General features: G+C 39.4%; 1 protein-coding gene and 3 non-coding genes across 4 annotated transcripts; all 4 read right to left on the reverse strand.

Moving 5' to 3' along the window:
* Positions 1 to 268: 268 nt before the first annotated feature.
* Trnad-guc lies at positions 269 to 339 on the reverse strand. The gene has a single exon. It is a non-coding gene; the product is annotated as a tRNA-Asp (tRNA).
* A 7,654-nt stretch (positions 340 to 7,993) lies between these two features.
* Trnad-guc lies at positions 7,994 to 8,065 on the reverse strand. The gene has a single exon. It is a non-coding gene; the product is annotated as a tRNA-Asp (tRNA).
* Positions 8,066 to 8,376: 311 nt separating this feature from the next.
* Trnad-guc lies at positions 8,377 to 8,448 on the reverse strand. The gene has a single exon. It is a non-coding gene; the product is annotated as a tRNA-Asp (tRNA).
* Positions 8,449 to 10,402: 1,954 nt separating this feature from the next.
* On the reverse strand, positions 10,403 to 24,090 carry LOC124287747 (selenoprotein K-like). The gene is made up of 6 exons (XM_046724262.1): positions 23,929 to 24,090; positions 20,232 to 20,316; positions 17,349 to 17,367; positions 15,862 to 15,914; positions 12,706 to 12,758; positions 10,403 to 11,607 (listed from the first exon to the last, which is right to left on the reverse strand). Exons 1-6 carry the CDS (start codon positions 23,945 to 23,947, stop codon positions 11,570 to 11,572), a joined length of 267 nt encoding a protein of 88 aa, XP_046580218.1. The 5' UTR covers positions 23,948 to 24,090; the 3' UTR covers positions 10,403 to 11,569.

The raw sequence follows: 24,090 nt of genomic DNA on the forward strand, positions 1-24,090 counted from the left end.
GCATACTCCAGCTATCATCCAAGTTGAAACATACACACGCTAAAACGTGACCACTTGGCATGCCCTTTTCTGTGAGAGAGACACAGAGCTGTCACTGTACATTTCCATACATATTCAAATTCCCAACAGAAATGGAGAGCAATATACTACCAAGAACATCCGTCATACATACAGGCATTGGTGGCATTGACGAACATGTGTACAGGAACGTGAAGAAGGAGGGCAGTAAAACAGTTCTTTTAAAAATTTACAGTCAAAAAAAGTATCTCTCCCCGGCCGGGAATTGAACCCGGGTCTCCGCGTGACAGGCGGGGATACTGACCACTATACTACCGAGGATTGGCTGAAAGCAACACGGCAAAATAGCAGGCTGTACAGTGGAGGGCATACTCCAGCTATCATCCAAGTTGAAACATACACACGCTAAAACGTGACCACTTGGCATGCCCTTTCTGTGAGAGACACAGAGCTGTCACTGTACATTTCCATACATATTCAAATTCCCAACAGAAATGGAGAGCAATATACTACCAAGAACATCCGTCATACATACAGGCATTGGTGGCATTGACGAACATGTGTACAGGAACGTGAAGAAGGAGGGCAGTAAAACAGTTCTTTTAAAAATTTACAGTCCAAAAAGTATCTCTCCCCGGCCGGGAATTGAACCTGGTCTCCCGCGTGACAGCGGGGATACTGACCATGGTATACTACCGAGGATTGGCTGAAAGCAAGACGGCAAAATAGCAGGCTGTACAGTGGAGGGCATACTCCAGCTATCATCCAAGTTGAAACATACACACGCTAAAACGTGACCACTTGGCATGCCCTTTCTGTGAGAGACACAGAGCTGTCACTGTACATTTCCATACATATTCAAATTCCCCAACAGAAATGGAGAGCAATATACTACCAAGAACATCCGTCATACATACAGGCATTGGTGGTCATTGACGAACATGTGTACAGGAACGTGAAGAAGGAGGGCAGTAAAACAGTTCTTTAAAAATTTACAGTCAAAAAGTATCTCCCCGGCCGGAATTGAACCCGGTCTCCCAAAAATGCGTGACAGGCGGGGATACTGACCACTATACTACCGAGGATTGGCTGAAAGCAACACGGCAAATAGCAGGCTGTACAGTGGAGGGCATACCCAGCTATCATCCAAGTTGAAACATACACACGCTAAAACGTGACCACTTGGCATGCCCTTTTTGAGAGACACAGAGCTGTCACCGTACATTTCCATACATATTCAAATTCCCAACAGAAATGAGAGAGCAATATACTACCAAGAACATCCGTCATACATACAGGCATTGGTGTCATTGACGAACATGTGTACAGGAACGTGAAGAAGGAGGCAGTAAAACAGTTCTTTAAAAATTTACAGTCAAAAGTATCTCTCCCCGGCCGGGAATTGAACCCTGGTCTCCCGCGTGACAGGCGGGGATACCGACCCACTATACTACCGAGGATTGGCTGAAAGCAAGACGGCAAAATAGCAGGCTGTACAGTGGAGGGCATACTCCAGCTATCATCCGTTGAAACATACACACGCTAAAACGTGACCACTTGGCATGCCCTTTCTGTGAGAGACACAGAGCTGTCACTGTACATTTCCATACATATTCAAATTCCCAACAGAAATGGAGAGCAATATACTACCAAGAACATCCGTCATACATACAGGCATTGCGTGTCATTGACGAACATGTGTACAGGAACGTGAAGAAGGAGGGCAGTAAAACAGTTCTTTAAAATTTACAGTCAAAAAGTATCTCTCCCCGGCCGGGAATTGAACCTGGTCTCCCGCGACAGGCGGGATACTGACCACTATACTACTGAGGATTGGCTGAAAGCAACACGGCAAAATAGCAGGCTGTATACAGTGGAGGGCATACTCCAAATATCATCCAAGTTTTGAACATACACACGCCAAAACGTGACCACTTGGCATGCCCTTTCTGTGAGAGACACAGAGCTGTCACTGTACATTTCCATACATATTCAAATTCCCAACAGAAATGGAGAGCACATATACTACCAAGAACATCCGTCATACATACAGGCATTGGCGGCATTGACGAACATGTGTACAGGAACGTGAAGAAGGAGGGCAGTAAACAGTTCTTTAAAAATTTACAGTCAAAAGTATCTCCCCGGCCGGGAATTGAACTCCGGGTCTCCTGCGTGACAGGCGGGGATACTGACCACTATACTACCGAGGATTGGCTGAAAGCAACACGGCAAAATAGCAGGCTGTACAGTGGAGGGCATACTCCAGCTTATCATCCAAGTTGAAACATACACACGCTAAAACGTGACCACTTTGGCATGCCCTTTCTGTGAGAGACACAGAGCTGTCACTGTACATTACCCATACATATTCAAATTCCCAACAGAAATGGAGAGCAATATACTACCAAGAACATCCGTCATACATACAGGCATTGGTGGCATTGACGAACATGTGTACAGGAACGTGAAGAAGGAGGGCAGTAAAACAGTTCTTTAAAAATTTCATAGTCAAAAGTATCTCCCGGCCGGGAATTGAACCCGGTCTCCCCGCGACAGGCGGGATATTTGACAACACTATAATAATGAGGATTGGCTGAAAGCAACACGGCAAAATAGTAGGCTGTACAGTGGAGGGCATACTCCAGCCATCATCCGTTGAAACATACACACGCTAAAACGTGACCACTTGGCATGCCCCTTTCAGAGAGACACAGAGCTGTCACTGTACATTTCATACATATTCAAATTCCAACAGAAATGGAGAGCAACATACCACCAAGAACATCCGTCATACATACAGGCATTGGTGGCATTGACGAACATGTACAGGAACGTGAAGAAGGAGGGCAGTAAAACAGTTTTTTAAAATTTACAGTCCAAAAAGTATTCTCCCCGGCCGGGAATTGAACCCGGTCTCCCGCGTGACAGGCGGGGATACTGACCACTATACTACTGAGGATTGGCTGAAAGCAACACGGCAAAATAGCAGGCTGTACAGTGGAGGGCATACTCCAGCCATCATCCGTTGAAACATACACACGCCAAAACGTGACCACTTGGCAGCATGCCCTTTTCTGTGAGAGACACAGAGCTGTCACTGTACATTTCCATACATATTCAAATTCCCAACAGAAATGGAGGAGAGCAATATACTACCAAGAACATCCGTCATACATACAGGCATTGTGGCATTGACGAACATGTACAGGAACGTGAAGAAGGAGGGCAGTAAACAGTTCTTTAAAAATTTACAGTCCAAAAGTATCTTCCCGGCCGGGAATTGAACTCGGTCTCCCGCGTGACAGGCGGGGATACTGACCACTATACTACCGAGGATTGGCTGAAAGCAACACGGCAAAATAGCAGGCTGTACAGTGGAGGGCATACCCAGCCATCATCCGTTGAAACATACACACGCCAAAACGTGACCACTTTGGCATGCCCTTTCTGTGAGAGAGACACAGAGCTGTCACTGTACATTTCCATACATATTCAAATTCCCAACAGAAATGGAGAGCAATATACTACCAAGAACATCCGTCATACATACAGGCATTGGTGGTATTGACGAACATGTGTACAGGAACGTGAAGAAGGAGGGCAGTAAACAGTTCTTTAAAAATTTACAGTCAAAAAGTATCTCTCCCCGGCCGGGAATTGAACCTGGTCTCCCGCGTGACAGGCGGGATACTGACCACTATACTACCGAGGATTGGCTGAAAGCAACACGGCAAAATAGCAGGCTGTACAGTGGAGGGCATACTCCAGCCATCATCCGTTGAAACATACACACGCTAAAAAACGTGACCACTTGGCATGCCCCCTTTCTGTGTGAGACACAGAGCTGTCACCGTACATTTCCATACATATTCAAATTCCCAACAGAAATGGAGAGCAATATACTACCAAGAACATCCGTCATACATACAGGCATTGGTGGCATTGACGAAACATGTACAGGAACGAAGAAGGAGGGCAGTAAAACAGTTCTTTAAAAATTTACAGTCCAAAAGTATCTCTCCCCGGCCGGGAATTGAACCTGGTCTCCCGCGTGACAGGCGGGGATACTGACCACTATACTACCGAGGATTGGCTGAAAGCAACACGGCAAAATAGCAGGCTGTACAGTGGAGGGCATACTCCAGCTATCATCCAAGTTGAAACATACACACACGCTAAAACGTGACCACTTGGTATGCCCTTTCTGTGAGAGACACACAGAGCTGTCACCGTACATTTCCATACATATTCAAATTCCCAACAGAAATGGAGAGCAATATACTACCAAGAACATCCGTCATACATACAGGCATTGTGGCATTGACGAACATGTGTACAGGAACGTGAAGAAGGAGGGCAGTAAAACAGTTCTTTTAAAAATTTACAGTCAAAAAGTATCTCCCGGCCGGGAATTGAACCCGGTCTCCCGCGTGACAGGCGGGGATACTGACCACTATACTACCGAGGATTGGTTGAAAGCAACACGGCAAAATAGCAGGCTGTACAGTGGAGGGCATATTCCAGCCATCATCCAAGTTGAAACATACACACGCTAAAACGTGACCACTTGGCATGCCCTTTTCTGTGAGAGACACAGAGCTGTCACTGTACATTTCCATACATATTCAAATTCCCAACAGAAATGGAGATAATATACTACCAAGAACATCCGTCATACATACAGGCATTGGTGGCATTGACGAACATGTGTACAGGAACGTGAAGAAGGAGGGCAGTAAACAGTTCTTTAAAAATTTACAGTCAAAAAGTATCTCCTTCGGCCGGAATTGAACCTGGTCTCCCGCGTGACAGGCGGGATACTGACCACTATACTACCGAGGATTGGCTGAAAGCAACACGGCAAAATAGCAGGCTGTACAGTGGAGGGCATACCCAGCTATCATCCAAGTTGAAACATACACACGCTAAAACGTGACCACTTGGCATGCCCTTTTCTGTGAGAGACACAGAGCTGTCACTGTACATTTCCATACATATTCAAATTCCCAACAGAAATGGAGAGCAATATACTACCAAGAACATCCGTCATACATACAGGCATTGGTGGTATTGACGAACATGTGTACAGGAACGTGAAGAAGGAGGGCAGTAAAACAGTTCTTTTAAAAATTTACAGCCAAAAGCATCTCTCCCCGGCCGGAATTGAACCCGGTCTCCCGCGTGACAGGCGGGGATACTGACCACTATACTACCGAGGATTGGCTGAAAGCAACACGGCAAAATAGCAGGCTGTACAGTGGAGGGCATACTCCAGCCATCATCCAAGTTGAAACATACACACGCTCAAAAACGTGACCACTTGGCATGCGCTTTCTTTGTGAGAGACACAGAGCTGTCACTGTACATTTCCACAAGCCATATTCAAATCTCCTAACAGAAATGGAGAGCAATATACTACCAAGAACATCCGTCATAGTAGCTGGCAGGCATTGGCGGCATTGACGAAAGCGTGAAACAGAACGTGAAGAAGGAGGGCAGTAAAACAAGTTCTTTAAAAATTTACAGTCAAAAGTATCTCCCCGGCCGGAATTGAACCCGGTCTCCCGCGTGACAGGCGGGGATATCGACCACCATACTACCGAGGATGGCTGAAAGCAACACGGCAAAATAGCAGGCTGCTGTAAAGTGGAGGGCATACTCCAGCTATCATCCAAGTTGAAACATACGCTAAAACGTGACCATACTGGTATGCCCTCTTTCTGTGAGAGATACAGAGCTGTCACTGCACATTTCCATACATTATTCAAATCTCCAACAGAAATGGAGAGCAATATACTACCAAGAACATCCGTCATACAGCGCGCTACAGGCATTGGTATGTAATTGACGAACATGTGTACAGGAACGAAGAAGGAGGGCAGTAAAACAGTTCTTTAAAAATTTACAGTCAAAAAGATTCTCCCCGGCCGGGAATTGAACCTTCGGTCCTCCCGCGTGGATAGGCGGGGATACCGACCATATACTACTGAGGATTGGCTGAAAGCAAGACAAAAATAGCAGGCTGTGTACTCATTCAGCAGTGTAGCTAGCTAATAGCGGATGCAGTTAATTTATCATCGTCGTAATTGTGTATTTATTTTGGCCACCGATCTGGGCAGTAGTTAGAATTTTGTAGTGAAACCCATCTGAACCGATTTAATAATGAAAATTCTTTGCTGCGGTGTGGGAAACTTCTGCATCATCCGATTTCACCTTTGACTCTACCTACTTTGCTCGATCTTCGTTGAAGCTTTGATCCAGGTCACCTATTTGCGGACTTTACAGAAACTTGTGTGTTGTTTCGTGGTAGATTCTGCAATCTCGTACAGGAATTTTATAAATCCGTAATAAATTGATAGCAGGCCTCGGACCTCTACTATTATTGCAGGTTGAAATGAAAATGCTTGCTATGTGATGGTATTCCGAGATTTGTAGAAAATTTAGAAATAGGCAACGCGAGAGGTATTCAGAAACCAACGTTGGGCCAACGTCAGAATGCGTTATCTGGTATTTTACAGAAAAATCTGTTCCTAACTTAAAAGATTATGATAATAAAATATGATGAAAAGGAGCCCAGAGACTTTCTTCTTCTTTCATTTTAGAAATAGTGGTATTAATATATAGCTTTCTTGCCAAATATCTCTAGATCAGCATGGGCTTTCTTTGATATATCAGGAGACTATAAAACGATTAATATCCCCGATATATTTATGTCAGCGTCCGTGGTTTGTAACAAAACGTTGAAAGTGTTTCCCAACAGACTTTATAGTTACGTTATATTTTTTTTTAAATCGCCCAAACTGTCAACCTGTTTCTTGTGGAATAATGGGATTTGAACAATTAATTGTATATTCATATACTTATCCTATTGATGGATAACAATTTCTTACAACCTGTCTACTACAGCAAATATGTGTGTGATCTCATTATTATTTCACATTATATATACTTTTGTTGAGATCAAAGTAGTAAGAGTTCCTCCCTGCTCCCATCCCAAATAATATTTATAAATTAATATATACTAAAATGATTAAAAGTTTAATACAACAATTAGAGACCACAAAAAGGACTAAAAGTCCCAAATTTATGTTAGGTTTAGGTTTAGGGTTAAGTTTAAGGTTAGGGGAACGTGGAAGGAACTCTTCCGATCAAATCATGGATCTCAACAGAAAAACTATTATGTGGGTCAAATTTGGTTTAAATATCTACGCTTATTGTAAGCATGGGATCCTAGGCTTCAGTATATTGCATTGAATCTTTTGTGGATCCCATAACCAAGCTATTGACATGTGTTGTTTATTTGTCAATGATTGGTTCCATGATTTGCAAAAATGGTTGATTTCATGAAAAACCATTTTTGTTGTTTACCGTGTATCAAGTGCATAAGATTAGCTTCAAGTGACTATTTGCCTAATGAGGGGTTACCATATTATTCATCCAGTTTTAAATGATACAATTTCAAATTATAAATCTACGTTTAAGTAAAGTTGTGAATTTTTGTGATACTTAGCAAAGTGCGTGAGTTGTTTATTTCAGAATGTGTTTCAGCTTTACGATGTTTTCTAAACATATATTTACAAAAAGATGAATGTTATAATAACATAGCTATATGACAGATTTCTACAAATTAATTATGCAGTATGTTACAGTAATGCAAATGTGACGGTCCAGCTTTTACATATCCATACTTGACATCATCTTTGGTGTCAGTCATTATAACCATCCCATCCCCATAGTGATCTCAATGACATTGAATAGACACACAGATCCATTCAGCACTGGAATTCCAATCGAACCACTAACTGTTCTAAGGTAATTTTCATACATCAAGCATACCAAAATACAAATATAATACTACCAAGAACATCCGTCATACATACAGGCATTGGTGGCATTGACGAACATGTGTACAGGAACGTGAAGAAGGAGGGCAGTAAAACAGTTCTTTTAAAAATTTACAGTCAAAAAGTATCTCCCCGGCCGGGAATTGAACCCGGGTCTCCCGCGTGACAGGCGGGGATACTGACCACTATACTACCGAGGATTGGCTGAAAGCAACACGGCAAAATAGCAGGCTGTACAGTGGAGGGCATACTCCAGCTATCATCCAAGTTGAAACATACACACGCTAAAACGTGACCACTTGGCATGCCCTTTTCTGTGAGAGACACAGAGCTGTCACTGTACATTTCCATACATATTCAAATTCCCAACAGAAATGGAGAGCAATATACTACCAAGAACATCCGTCATACATACAGGCATTGGTGGCATTGACGAACATGTGTACAGGAACGTGAAGAAGGAGGGCAGTAAAACAGTTCTTTTAAAAATTTACAGTCAAAAAAAGTATCTCTCCCCGGCCGGGAATTGAACCCGGGTCTCCCGCGTGACAGGCGGGGATACTGACCACTATACTACCGAGGATTGGCTGAAAGCAACACGGCAAAATAGCAGGCTGTGTACTATTCCGCAGTGTAGCTAATAGCGGATGCAGTTAATTTAGCATCGTTTGTGTCTGTGTATTTATTTGGCCACTGATCTTTGGAAAGTAGTAGTTAGAATTTTGTAGTGATACCTTAATTAGAAAACTGATTTAATAATGAAAATTATTCTTTGCTGCGGTGTGGAAACTTCTATCCGATTTCACCTTTGACCTTACCTTACTTTGCTCTCGATCTCTTCGTTGAAGCTTGATCCAGGACACCTATTTATGGACTTACAGAAACTTGTGTTGTTTCGTGGTAGATTCTGACACAATCTCGTACAGGAATTTATAAATCCGTAATAAATTGGATATGGAAAATATACCCACCACTTAGTGCAAGCCTGACCCTCTACTATTATTGCGTAGGTTGAAATGAAAATGCTTGCTATGTGATGGCATTGCGAGATTTGTACGAAATAGGCAACGCGAGAGGTATTTAGGAAACCAACGTTGGGCCAACGTCAGAATGCTATCTGGGTATTTTACAGAAAAAATCTGTTCCTAACTTAAAAGATTATGATAATAAAATATGATGAAAAGGAGCCCAGAGACTTTCTTCATTTTTTAGAAATAGTGGTATTAATATATAGCTTTGCCAAATATTCTAGACTTGCATGGGCTTTCTTGGATATATCAGGGAGACTATAAAACGTAGATTATCCCTGGATATATTTATGTCAGCGTCCGTAGTTTGCACAAAACGTTGAGTGTTTCCCAACAGACTTTTATAGTTACGTTATATTTTTTTTTAAATCGCCCAAACTGTCAACTCGTTTTGTGGAATAATGGGATTTGAACAATTAATTGTATATTCATATACTTATCCTATTGATGGATAACAATTTCTTACAGATCCTGTTCATCTGCCAGCAAATATGTGTGATCTCATTATTATTTCACATTATATATACTTTGCTGAGGATCAAAGGTAAGAGTTCCTCCCGTTCCCCCATCCCAAATAATATTTATAAATTAATATATACTAAAATGATTAAGAAAGCTTAACACAACAATTACTAGAGAACTCACAAAAGTGACTAAAAGTCCCAAATTTATGTTAGGTTTAGGTTTAGGGTTAAGTTTAAGGTTAGGGGAACGGAAGGAACTCTTTCCGGATCAAATCATGGATTCAACAGAAAACTATTATGTGGGGTCAAATTTGGTTTAAATATCTACGCTTATTGTAAGCATGGATCCTAGGCTTCAGTATTGCATTGAATCTTGTGGATCCCATAACTGCTATTGACATGTGTTGTTTATTTGTCAATGATTGGTTCCATGATTTGCAAAATGGTTGATTGGTGCCATGAAAACCATTTTTATGGTTACTCGTGTATCAAGTGCATAAGATTAGCTTCAAGTGACTATTTGCCTAATGAGGGGTTACCATATTATTATTCATCCAGTTTTAAATGGATACAATTTCAAATTATAAATCTACGTTTAAGTAAAGTTGTGAATTTTTGTGATACTTAGCAAAGTGTGAGTTGTTTATTTCTGAATGTGTTTCAGCTTACGATGTTTTCAAACATATATTTACAATAGATGAATGTTATAATAACATAGCTAAGGACAGATTTCTACAAAATTTATTATGCAGTATGTTACAGTAATGCAAATGTGACGGTCCAGCTTTACATTCATACTTGACATCTTTGGTGTCACTAAATTTATTATACCATCCTGATCCCCATAGTGATCTCACGACATTGGAATAGGACACTACAGATCCATTCAGCACTGGAATTCCAATCGGAACCACTACCTTTTCATACACGACTGTCTTGCAATTTTCATACATCAAGCATACCAAAATACAAATATTTGCAGCGTGCACTTTCTGTTAACAAAAGCATCAAACTCACTCCAGTGAATAATAACAACACATTCTCATAAAAGTCTTAGATTTTATTTCACATGTTACACAGTTGCAACTCATTGCACACAAGCTGATTCAATTTTTGTTCCATAGTTTAAATAGTCTTTACTCACAAAACATATCACATATCATTGACTTCCTTTTTATGACTTTTTCTCATGAAAACTTATAATTTCTAAACCACTAAAGATAAAATACTGTTAATGAATCAAACTAATTGCAAGTCCCGAAGAATTCTTAACAGCTGTTTCCAGGGTGTAGACTTAAAAATCTATGGGTATAAAATTTAATTGATTTTGCTAAATCATAGCTGAAGATTAAGGTATTCCTCAACAAGATGAAAAGAATTATCTGTAATGATGGTATGTGTATCACATGTTATATATCACCTAAACAGAATACCTAGCCCACTTTTGATACTTTCAACATTACTGAATGACTAGGCCTAAATGCAAATGCATACATTTTCACAAAACTCTTTTTGACAAGTAAAATCACAAAAAAGAAAAGTAGACACCAATTATAAACTTCCACAAGTCCAAACTGTAGATCATTCTAATCATTCATACATTTACTAGATTCTCAAATTGCCTGACAGAATGTTGACCATATCAAACCCCTTTTGTTACAGAATAAATAAACTCCCTCAAGGATGAACCATGTGGCTTCATGATTATGTACAAAACAACAGAGTATGTACAAGTTGTTGCCTTGGCAAATGACAAAAGCATGATATGAAACATATGAATAAAAGAAAGATGTAATATTTTTTTTCATTTTTTCCCTCAATTTACTGACTGATGAGCTATGTACAAAATGAAACCTCTAGCTAACAGCAACATCAACATTTTCCAACCCAGCTGAGTTTCAAGAAAACGCATCATAATGTTGCTTTTACAATAACAACCGCTGTTATACCAGATGGCTTGGCCTGTCAAATGGATGTTCAGAACAAACGTAAATCAATGCTTAAAAATAAGTAATTCTTCACTCCCTTTGTTTCAAATTTACACACATACAAATTAATTTACTGGATCCACTGAAGTGTTAAAAGTCCTAGTTATGCCAGGGATGTTATGTACAAAACATGCTTGAGACAGGCCATGTGAAGGTGAGGCCCAGCGACATCTTCCACCAGCTTGCTCACTGCAGTGGCGGTGGTCACAGGGCGTTTACCTTCCTCATCCTCCCCCTCCCATCGGTGGAGGACTTGGCGCCCCTGAAAGACAAACAAGAACATGAAAGATTGTACAAAGAAACACTGAGTTGTTGTGGCAATATGTTGAAGCTAACATGTCAAAAACTGAAATGGTGTACAAGTGAAATACTAGTGAAATTTGAAATTTGAACTTAAAACTACATCCTGATTACATAACTCAGATGAATGAATGACTGATTGGAATTGCTAACATTTTAACATAGTATTATCATTGTTATTTAATGACTTCATGCACAACCGCTCTATAGCTGGGCTACTGACAAGTGTGGCGTAAAACAACAAAACAAAACAAACAAACTTCATCCACTTCATTACATTAAATGGCCATTTCCATGTTTTCAATTTCTTTGTGTTCATCAAGCCATTGTGATGTGAGAAAGCAAAACAAGATAAGCACAACTAAGGAAATGGACAGGCAAGGTCAAATGTCAAGAGAGAGTGTGCATTTTGGTTTTAGGCCACTTTTAACAATATTCCAGCAGTATCACAGCGGGGGAAACCAGAAATAGGCTTCACACATTGTACCCATGTGGGGAATCGAACCCAGGTCTTGGGCATGACGAGCAAATGCTTTCACCTCTAGGCTACACCACCGCCCCTCAAATGTGCAGAGGGGCGGTGGGGTAGCCTAGAGGTGAAAGCGTTGGCTCATCACGCCGAAGACCCGGGTTCGAATCCCCACATGGGTACAATGTGTGAGGCCCATTTCTGGTGTCCCCTGCCGTGATATTGCTAAAAGCGGCGTAAAACCAAACTCAGTCAGTCAGTCAAATGTGCAGAAATCAACTAGTAAATGTTGAATGACACTGATGTCGTAGACAACTATTTAAACTGCACACAACATGATAGATGGACCAGTGTGTTTGAGTGGTTGAATTCAGCTACATCACAATGGATGCTGTCAGGTAAGAATCAGTTCCTGGGTGTACTCAATTCTAGCAGTAAGATTGAGTTATGATTCATCATGTTAATGCTGTGTCTTGATTTCAAGCAATAGAACAGAAAACCCTGACACAGAATGTTTGACTTTGTATGACAGACAACACTACAATATATTCCGTATGACACTATCAATGAATTATCTCCCCTGGATCATACCTGGTCCGGCCCTGAATCCTCCCATCCTTCTGCGTGGACCTGGGCCAGGAGGGCTGAAACACAACAGCATACAAGATTATACAGATGTGTCACAGATATACACAACATTATACCAATAGCATCCAACATTGTACTGACAGCATCCAATACCATTGAGACAGCATACAACATCATACAGATAACATACAACATTGTACTGACAGCATCCAACACCACTGAGACAGCATACATCATACAGATAACATACAACATTGTACTGACAGCATCCAACACCACTGAGACAGCATACAACATCATAAAGATAACATACAACATTGTACTGACAGCATCCAACACCACTGAGACAGCATACAGCATCATACAGATAACATACAACATTGTACTCACAGCATCCAACACTACTGAGACAGCATACAGCATCATACAGATAACATACAACATTGTACTGACAGCATCCAATACCACTGAGACAGCATACAACATCATAAAGATAACATACAACATTGTACTGACAGCATCCAACACTACTGAGAGAGCATACAACATCATACAGATAACATTCAACATTGTACTGACAGCATCCAATACCACTGAGACAGCATACAACATCATACAGATAACATACAACATTGTACTGACAGCATCCAACACCACTGAGACAGAATACAGCATCATACAGATAACATACAACATTGTACTGACAGCATCTACCACCACTGAGACAGCATACAGCATCATACAGATAACATACAACATTGTAATGACAGCATTCAACACCACTGAGACAGCATACAACATCATACAGATAACATACAACATTGTACTGACAGCATCCAACACCACTGAGACAGCATACAACATCATACAGATAACATACAACATTGTACTGACAGCATCCAATACCATTGAGACAGCATACAACATCATGCAGATAACATACAACATTGTACTAACAGCATCCAACACCATTGAGACAGCATACAACATCATACAGATAACATACAACATTGTACTGACAGCATCCAATACCATTGAGACAGCATACAACATCATACAGATAACATACAACATTGTACTGACAGCATCCAATACCATTGAGACAGCATACAACACCATACAGATAACATACAACATTGTACTGACAGCATCCAACACCACTGAGACAGCATACATCATACAGATAACATACAACATTGTACTGACAGCATCCAATACCATTGAGACAGCATACAACATCATACAGATAACATACAACATTGTACTGACAGCATCCAATACCATTGAGACAGCATACAACATCATACAGATAACATACAACATTGTACTGACAGCATCCAATACCATTGAGACAGCATACAACATCATACAGATAACATACAACATTGTACTGACAGCATCCAACACCACTGAGACAGCATACAACATCATACAGATAACATACAACATTGTACTCACAGCATCCAACACTACTGAGACAGCATACAGCATCATACAGATAACATACAACATTGTACTCACAGCATCCAACACCACTGAGACAGCATACAACATCATAAAGATAACATACAACATTGTACTGACAGCATCCAACACTACTGAGACAGCATACAACATCATACAGATAACATACAACATTGTATTGTACTGACAGCATCCAATACCATTGAGACAGCATACAACATCATACAGATAACATACAACATTGTACTCACAGCATCCAATACCATTGAGACAGCATACAACATCATACAGATAACATACAACATTGTACTGACAGCATCCAACACCACTGAGAGACAGCATACAACATCATACAGATAACATACAACATTGTACTCACAGCATCCAACACTACTGAGACAGCATACAGCATCATACAGATAACATACAACATTGTACTCACAGCATCCAACACCACTGAGACAGCATACAACATCATAAAGATAACATACAACATTGTACTGACAGCATCCAACACCACTGAGACAGCATACAACATCATACAGATAACATACAACATTGTACTGACAGCATCCAATACCATTGAGACAGCATACAACATGCATACAGATATACAGATAACATACAACATTGTACTGACAGCATCCAATACCATTGAGACAGCATACAACACCATACAGATAACATACAACATTGTACTGACAGCATCCAACACCATTGAGACAGCATACATCATACAGATAACATACAACATTGTACTGACAGCATCCAATACCATTGAGACAGCATACAACATCATACAGATAACATACAACATTGTACTCACAGCATCCAATACCATTGAGACAGCATACAACATCATACAGATAACATACAACATTGTACTGACAGCATCCAACACCACTGAGACAGCATACAACATCATACAGATAACATACAACATTGTACTCACAGCATCCAACACTACTGAGACAGCATACAGCATCATACAGATAACATACAACATTGTACTCACAGCATCCAACACCACTGAGACAGCATACAACATCATACAGATAACATACAACATTGTACTGACAGCATCCAACACCACTGAGACAGCATACAACATCATACAGATAACATACAACATTGTACTGACAGCATCCAATACCACTGAGACAGCATACAACATCATACAGATAACATACAACATTGTACTCACAGCATCCAACACTACTGAGACAGCATACAGCATCATACAGATAACATACAACATTGTACTCACAGCATCCAACACCACTGAGACAGCATACAACATCATAAAGATAACATACAACATTGTACTGACAGCATCCAATACCATTGAGACAGCATACAACATCATACAGATAACATACAACATTGTACTGACAGCATCCAACAGCACATAACACTACACAGACAGCATACAACATTATACAGATAGCATACAGCATACAATACTGTACTGACAGCATCCATTAATGCCGAGCGCCAGGCAGGGACCAACAAGTACCATATTTTACCGTCTTTTTGGTATGGCACGATCAGGGATCGAACCCGCAACTTTCCGCTCTCCTAGAGGACGCTCTAACCACTACACCATGGAGACGGTCGACTTGAAATGGTAATATATAAAGACAGTGTCCGCCTGATGGCGAGCAGTACACCATGGATGAGAATGAAACAACTCACCCTCCAGGTCTGTAGTCAGAAGTGTGACTACTCCCATACTTGGTCTTGTTGGGCTGAAACAGTCAGTGATTGCTTAAACACATCAGTTTTTGTTTGAAAACATGAAGGCACCCAGGCAAAATGCTAACAAAAACACAGTCTTACGCCATATTCCCCACAAATGAGTTGGAAGTAAGTAAAAGTGAAGATGCAGATGGATATTAGATCATCAAATCAGTAAAGAACACAAAATCAGGGCCCTTCAACTTCTCGAATATGAACAACTCAAAAGTCAGAATTCCTTTTCCTCATCACCATGTGAAATGTTCATTAAGACATTTTCATCAGATTCAAGTGACAGCATGACAAAACATTTCATGAATACCCATGGAATACATATTTCTCATTATGTGAGAATTAATACACGTCACATTTTGACTTGTTGTGGTTGTTTGTTAATACCATTTACACAATCAACAAATGTCCCATCACACCTGAAAAGCATGATGTCTGAATGTCACCATTCATGACTGGCTGGTCCCAAATTATGACTGTCAATTGATTTCATATGCAAAATTAACCCCAAACATATAAGAGTGCTTCACTTGTGAATATTCATAACTTTCAATCAAGTAAAACTAAAAGCAGAAACTAAAATCCCTTCACTTAGACTATACTATTCCTGATACAGAAAAATATATATTTGGATCAAATTTTGGTATGCTTTTATTCTGAATCACCAACTGACCAACTTGAAGTATTGCCATGGGCTCACATGCATAATGCGATCTTAGCGCTATAATGATTGTAACTCCCATTTACAAACATAGGCTTAAGATAGTTGTAGTGCTAAGATCGCTTTGTGCAAGTGGGTCATGAACATTATCTCATGCAATTAGGGAATAATATTCAACTATATATTGCACCTTGCATTCAGCTCTTACACTGCCATAAAATACTTGGACAAATTTAACCTGAAATCCTTACAGGACTGCAGACTTGGATCGCACTGAAGTGTGTCCAATTTTGACAAAAGAAATTTACTTTGAGTTTGAGTTAAGTTAGTTTTAAGCCGCACTAAGCAATATTCCAGCTATATGGAGGCGGTCTGTAAAGAATCGAATATGGACCAGACAATCCTGTGATCAACATTAGGAGCATCAATCTACACAATTGGGATATGATGACATGTGTCAACCAAGTCAGCGAGCCTGACCACCTAATCCCATTAGTCGCCTCTTATGACAAGCATGGGTTACTGAAGATCAATTCTAACCTGGATCTTCACGGGTTAATTTTAGCATGAACACAAGGGATGACTGACTGACTGAGTTTGGTTTTACGACGCTTTAGGCAATATTCCAGCAATATCACGGCGGGGGACACCAGAAATGGGCTTCACTCATTGTACCCATGTGGGGATTCGAACCCGGGTCTTCTGCGTGACGAGCCAATGCTTTAACCACTAGACTACCCCACCGCCCCTACAAGGGATGAAAGATACTCACATCATACATGGTCTGGAAGCTGTAAACAAAACAGAGGTACTAATTAACAACTACTAATACTACTGACTGACATATCTCCATATTATGACTTTGTACTGTTTGACAAACTGCACAGCAGACCAAGGTTACCAATGAACTGTAATCATCATAATCCTAATATTCTATGTACATTGTTGAGGATGAACATATTAAGGTCATTTCACCATTGGTCACTCAGCTTGTTTCTGTCCAGTGCCACAAGCAGCACACGCGTAACATTCCAGTTATATCAAAGTGATCTATAAACATAATAATTAATCAAGGATTGACCAGACTTAGTAACATAGTAACTACGCTAACATATTACATATGAAATCTGTTAGATAGATCTGTACAATAACAGTGTTAAAAATTAACGTTCTTCCTCACGCCAAAAGACGACTGAAAACCACTCAGACCCACAGCTTTTGTTTTCTGCAGGTCCTTATGGCTGACAGCTTTTCCATCCCCAATAACTAGGGTATTGCATTTCAGAAAATATCATCCAGTAATTTCTAGTTTTTATCTCGATCAGCAGCTGTTGTCTGTAAGTGAAACAACTATCATTTTCGAGGAAGCCATTTAGATTACTGGGATATGATCTTTTAACCTCGAACAAGTTATCCTTTAACTCTTTAACACAGTTTGTTTGCTGGGAATTACTTATATTTGGGCTAAAATATAGGGCCTACACATTCTGATCAGGACCGACAACTTTTTATGGTTTGGAGTCCTTAGGGCCTGCAGATTTTCAGGGTTAACACTGCGCCAGAGAATACAATATGCAATACAGGTGTGACAAGAACAACTCTATCATGTCTATTTGTGCGACACAATGTGTATCTGGATAAAGGACTTATGTGTATAAAGCCAAAGTTCTGTTTTTTTCCAGGTGAGTCACACCACTGAAACATTTATTCATAACTTTTAGATCTCAATGATGTTATATTATGTAGGGGAGAAACCCATAGCTAAAAGGGCATAGTATATATTAAGGTATTTATAACCAACAGGGAGATATTGACAAGTCTGGGTAAGCTGGTTGTTGAATAGTTCCTTCTGCAATTTACATATGGTAAAAGTTTTCACACCATCTCAATTTGAAATAATCAATGAGTCATGACCCAGGGATTGTAAACCCATATATTTGTATTTGTTATTTCACAATCACTGACTTGTTTTTAAACATAAGACAATATCTTTTTCAAGGCTACCCAAATCACTGTGATGCCCCTCCTGTTGTCTGGGTGTCCATAAACATGCAAACAAATAAAAACAAAACAAAGGTTACTAAAAGAAGCAGGTACCGTATACTACTGTCTATAAGCCGAATTTTGAGGACCAAAAAAAATATGTCTGTAGAAGGAGGTCGTCTTATATATGAGATACAATTTCACGGAAATATTTTTTAGCTCGCCAGTGCCCTGCCAGGACGATGTTACAGGTTACCGGTTGCGGTACATCTGCCAGGATGTTGGCCACGATTACAGCATTTATATTGTGAAGGATGAATAAAATGCATATTAACCTGTACGTTTTCATTATTTCAACATATTATTACATATTAGTCATTATGACATTTATCGTACAATCAGATGTGCACACGTTTCCTGGCGATCAAGTTCAAACATGCACAATAATATAACGGGATGAATTCTGGCACAGTCATCAGTAAAATATTATAAAGAATACTATTATTTAACATACAGAAATATATCCTACCATTGTGTAATTTTAATTCTAGCACGACATTGTGTGATACTCGATTCTGATTGGCTGAGAGCTCATCAAACCGTACTTAAATGGCAGTTTAAGACCGCTAATTATAGAGACCGATTCACCACGTATGAATACAACGACCTTGTTGACCCTATTGTTTGTAAACAAACATGTCGGACATCGGCAATTTCTATCTCAGCAGCATCTTTGGGGAGTTTTTTAAAGTAAAAACCGAATAGTTTGAAGGAGAATTTTTTTAACCTAATCCCAGTGAAGAAACTACGAAGCTGGAAAATCTGTCAGCAGCGCAAAAGCAGCAGTATATATTCAAACCGGGTCCAGATCTACGTGTGTTGACGTCGACAACACACTTCGGCCCACACGTCCTAACCTGACCACTTCCGTCCCGGCCGTAATGCCCAGTCCTTCCACTTCCACTGTCCATGTATCCCACATAAAACATGGCATGTCAGGTCTTTTCCAACTTGGGAATTGTAGGGCGGTTATCAACAGTTATTAAAAATTTCCGTGAATAAAGTTAGCGGCGACTAAACTTAGCGACTTCACGGCTTGAATTGGGACGAGTCAATTGTCATACAGTAGGGGAGATCAATAATTCGCTTGAGAAAAATCAAATAATTGTACTTGCTCACAGTATAAACTGTATTTTTTAAAATTTATGTATGCTATTTGTTACAAATAGAAGCATACTGGTTCCTGAAATAAAGCATTTATGTTGTTGAAAATGTCTCATTTTGTTCATTACACAACCTGTCCCTCAACGGGACGATTCCAAGCAATTTCCAGGAAAAAGGCCCCTTCGCGCCTTGTGTTCTTGCGCACCAAACAGTTCGGTTTTAAAACGCTTATCAGACGTGCTAGAATGAAGATAAAGCTACACTGTTTTCAATTTTGCGGTCCTTTATCGTTGATTTAAGACCGCTAAATGTTTAATTTAAAACCTCACGCTAACGCGTTCAGTTTTTAAATTACACTTAGCGGTCTTAAATCAACGATAAAGGGCCGCAAAATTGAAAACAGTGTAGCTTTATCTTCTAATTACAGTTTTTGCTCTATAAATTAATTAAGAATAATACTTCAGAAAAATGACTGATAATTTCAGCTGATTGGAACAGCACTACTTACAACAGTAAAATGAAATTGATAAATCCCCAGAACATTTCTGGGATGACTGATAGTCGCCATGGCGACCTTGAATCAAGGACTTGGCCTGCAACAAAAAGTACAGAATGTTACATCCCATCAGAGTGTAATTACAAATAACATGAATCTGATACAATTGTTTTATAAAAGCATCCTTGGATTTTCCATTTTTTCAAATGAACAACGCCTGACAAGTTACCTGTGTTTGAAGTGTTTATTTTCTTTTTGAAAGTAATACTAATAGGCCTTGAAATACATATTCCCGTTAATGCATTTCTCAAGACTTTGTGAATCTACAGCACTAATTTTAAATCAGTGACAGATTATTCTCACTGGAGATATTTCTCATTTTGAGCATTGAAAATGTGTGTGCGTGCCTGTGCGTGTGAATGGAATAGGAAATTATGTACAGTACATTCATATGCATAAATACATGTATATGTCAGGGTAGAGACTGCGATCTGGTAGAATCGGCGATTCTACCAGTAGAGATTGCGATCGGAGTCTCTACCAGTAGATTTGAACTAGGCGATCATCATAAACAAAATGAGTCTCTACTGGTAGAATCTCGATCCTACTAGTAGAGATTGATAATCAGACATGTTAGTCTCTACTGGTTGAATCGGAGATTCTACCAGTACATTCTCCAATTCAACTGGTAGAAACTCTGATCCTACTAGTAGAGGCTGCAATCGTCTTCAACTGGTAGAAACTCCGAGTGATCTGTGGGTAAACAACACAGACACTTTTTCTGAACAGTACTATGCATTTTATTCAGATATAACACTAGACTGTTTCCACTTCTACAGATATATTAAGGACTAAAAATACAAATGGGACTTGAGAGATCATATTACAATACATGTATATACATATATTACAAAACTGATTACAAGCAAGATCAATTGCATAATCAGTGTTTGCCCTAGGCATAAGAATTTAGGAGTCATCATGACTCCCTGGTGTTATGAGAGGGAGTCATGGACATGTTTTTGGGAGTCAACTTCTTTCATCAAGAGACCAACTGTTATTGTTTAATAACAACAGGTCCAAGTAAGGCAGGTTTTGAAATACATCTGAATGAACTTCCTACTTTTAACTGAGACTTTTATAACAAACATTTAACACCTCACTGTAAACAATATCAAAATAAAAATGGTTTGTAACACTGTATTTACATCATGAGACCAAGCTGCCAAATTTGGACACCACTCAAAAAACAAAAACAAAATACCCCCACTTAATTATACTTGCTTGCATAAGCTTGCACTTGCTTGCATAGTTTATTCCATATAATCGTAGTCTCTACCAGTAGAGACTACGATTGCAATCTCTACTAGTAGGATTGGAGATTCTACCAGTAGAGACTCTGATCGCAATCTCTACTGAGATTCTACCAGATCGCAGTCTCTACCCTGACATATACATGAGTCTTTAGCAAAATTAGACATGCAAAATGGAAAATATACAAACCAGATAGGATAATAGCACTTCTATGTGCAATCAGAATGTAATGTGTCATTGTCATAAATATATGTTTACATTTTACCACATGGTCAAATAATGATATTTTGCCATTGTTTACTGAATATATATTGAACAATACACAAACAGCTGACTTGTAATGGTATCAGTTACTTGATATTTGTGATTGTATCATATTCACCTCATAATGGATCTGTTGCAGCCCTAATATATAATTCTGTTAATTTATTTGTTTTCATCTGTTACAAATATAAAGGCATGGGAATTGGATGGTTCATGCTGGTTACCTGCACACAAGATTCCTCGTTCTTAAAACACTCATATCATTCATTAGACAATCACTTTGAACATGCAAATTGTCACTGTGTGCCTATCTCAGGTCCCCAATGTAGCTAATAGTAGCTATCATTTTGAATGATGCAAGATTCACAAGTTGAAGTAAAAATCAATTTGTACTGTTTATTATGGTGCAAACTAACAGTTTGCCAAGGAAGAGGAAATCATTTGGGACTGAAGTAATTTTGTTGTGCTAGCTCATGAAAAAAAGTATGATTTTACCCATATCTTAACCACTACATGATGGTTACAACAGAGCATAACAATGATTGAATCACTGTGTAACAGGTACACTGTAAACAAAGCTAAAATTAGCTCTTGCCCACAGCTGTGATTCTGGCCCTTCTTTCCTTTGTGTCAGCTGTTTTAGGGGTGTGCTCCAACTGTGCCAACTTTTGAAAATCAAGGGATTAGGGGATTAAGGGGTTAAAGTTGGCATGGGATCTGGTGTACATAAAAAAAATTACATGACTTTGACTGTTTATGTTTTTCATTTTTCACCATTTCATCTTTTTTCCCCATGGTGTATATTCACCAACAACCACCACTGACATTGATTTCCCATGCTTTGGAAAGCTTGCAATACATACATTCAAAGATTCATCAATACGTATTCATACCTTCATAGATTTATCAATACTGTTCACTTACAATGCAGTTAGATTTGATACACCATTTGCATACTCAAAGATTATCTTGGTGCCATTCTCAAGGGCATTCTTCCGAGTTTGAAGTCTCTGATTTAACTGCCTGTATTTCCTTCTTTTAGGCCTCAATTTCCAGTTGGCAGTCAGTTGCAAGATGTTTGCCTCAGAAAATGCTTGCTCATACTTGAAGAAGTTCAGTAATTTAAAAATATTAGGATTCAAGTATGGATGTAATCCTGATAATTGGGACTCTACTGGACAATTGTTGGTCCTTTTAACATGTTAAACATGCTTAAAGACAGAGTAGTGTATTCTTAACATTATTCATGTAATAAACTGTAATGACATTCCTTAAAATACATCAGTAATATCAAAGATTATTTAGGAGCTGTTATTAAGAGTAATCTATGTTAGTTCATCTTACCAATCATAACACTGAATATTTAATCAATTCCAATTTTGTTCGCCTTTAGCAGGTGAGGTTTAGTTCATCCATCGGGAGGTAGACGCTTTTTTTGAAAGTTGGCATATATGCTGACCATGCTAGTTAATCCCTCTATTGTTCCTCGCATGGGTGACTCGTGATGTTTTCACGAAGGTTGGAACACTGGGGGTAAACCAAGGGCAGGTACACTCTGTCTTTAGCCCTTTGATCCCCTTTTTAAAGCAACCTTTATGGTCAGTAGGAATAGGGACCTCATTCTTTTGAAGCCCATACAAAGACATTTACTGAAGACTAAGTGAAAATCCAAGTCCTATTTGAAAATTCAAGAATAAAAATGACTGTATTTAGAGTTGCATTGCCCTATCTTGGCTGAGTATGGCTTGATTACAAACAACCCTTTATAAATGGGTTTTACGATCCCTAACTTTGGCAGTTTGGGATCGTAAAGGGTTGTTGTAATCAATTTTAATTTCAAATACTTCCACTTCTTTTAATCAATGAGATTAATGTAATGTTATGTCTGAACATAATCTTTACATCTAAGGAGCAATGAATAACAATAACAATGTAAACAATAACGTGGGCTTGGATTAACGAAATTAGCAGACGAAGTCATACATTTACGCATGTTAATTATCATTGTTTTCGCTTGGTCAAAATCGTTGTGGACGTGTTAACTGCTCAAACACAAGAAACGTGGAAAAAATAAAACACCACATCAAGTATCTGCCTCTTGTTATTTAAAATAAATAAAGTAATGCGTTACCTTCCGACACGTACACCATCCCCAGTAAAATCACTTGTCACTGTTGTATGCTCCCTCTGGCGGCGGAAACGGGAATAGTCTCCCTTGATATAGACGGTGTCGCAACCTCCCACCTTCGTTGCAAATAAAGAGAGCTCATAGGATATAGGCTTAGCAATAATA

Source organism: Haliotis rubra, unplaced genomic scaffold (genome assembly GCF_003918875.1).
Source record: "Haliotis rubra isolate DU_JTF1 unplaced genomic scaffold, ASM391887v1 Scf111, whole genome shotgun sequence".
Classification (NCBI taxonomy): Eukaryota; Metazoa; Mollusca; class Gastropoda; order Lepetellida; family Haliotidae; genus Haliotis; species Haliotis rubra.

Excerpts from the sequence above, each read along its gene's own strand:
- LOC124287747 (XM_046724262.1), bottom strand. Across the intron at positions 12,759-15,861 it reads TCTGACTACAGACCTGGAGG|CCCTCCTGGCCCAGGTCCAC; the intron begins GTGAGTTGTTTC and ends GTTGTGTTTCAG. Across the intron at positions 11,608-12,705 it reads AGGATTCAGGGCCGGACCAG|GGGCGCCAAGTCCTCCACCG; the intron begins GTATGATCCAGG and ends TTTGTCTTTCAG.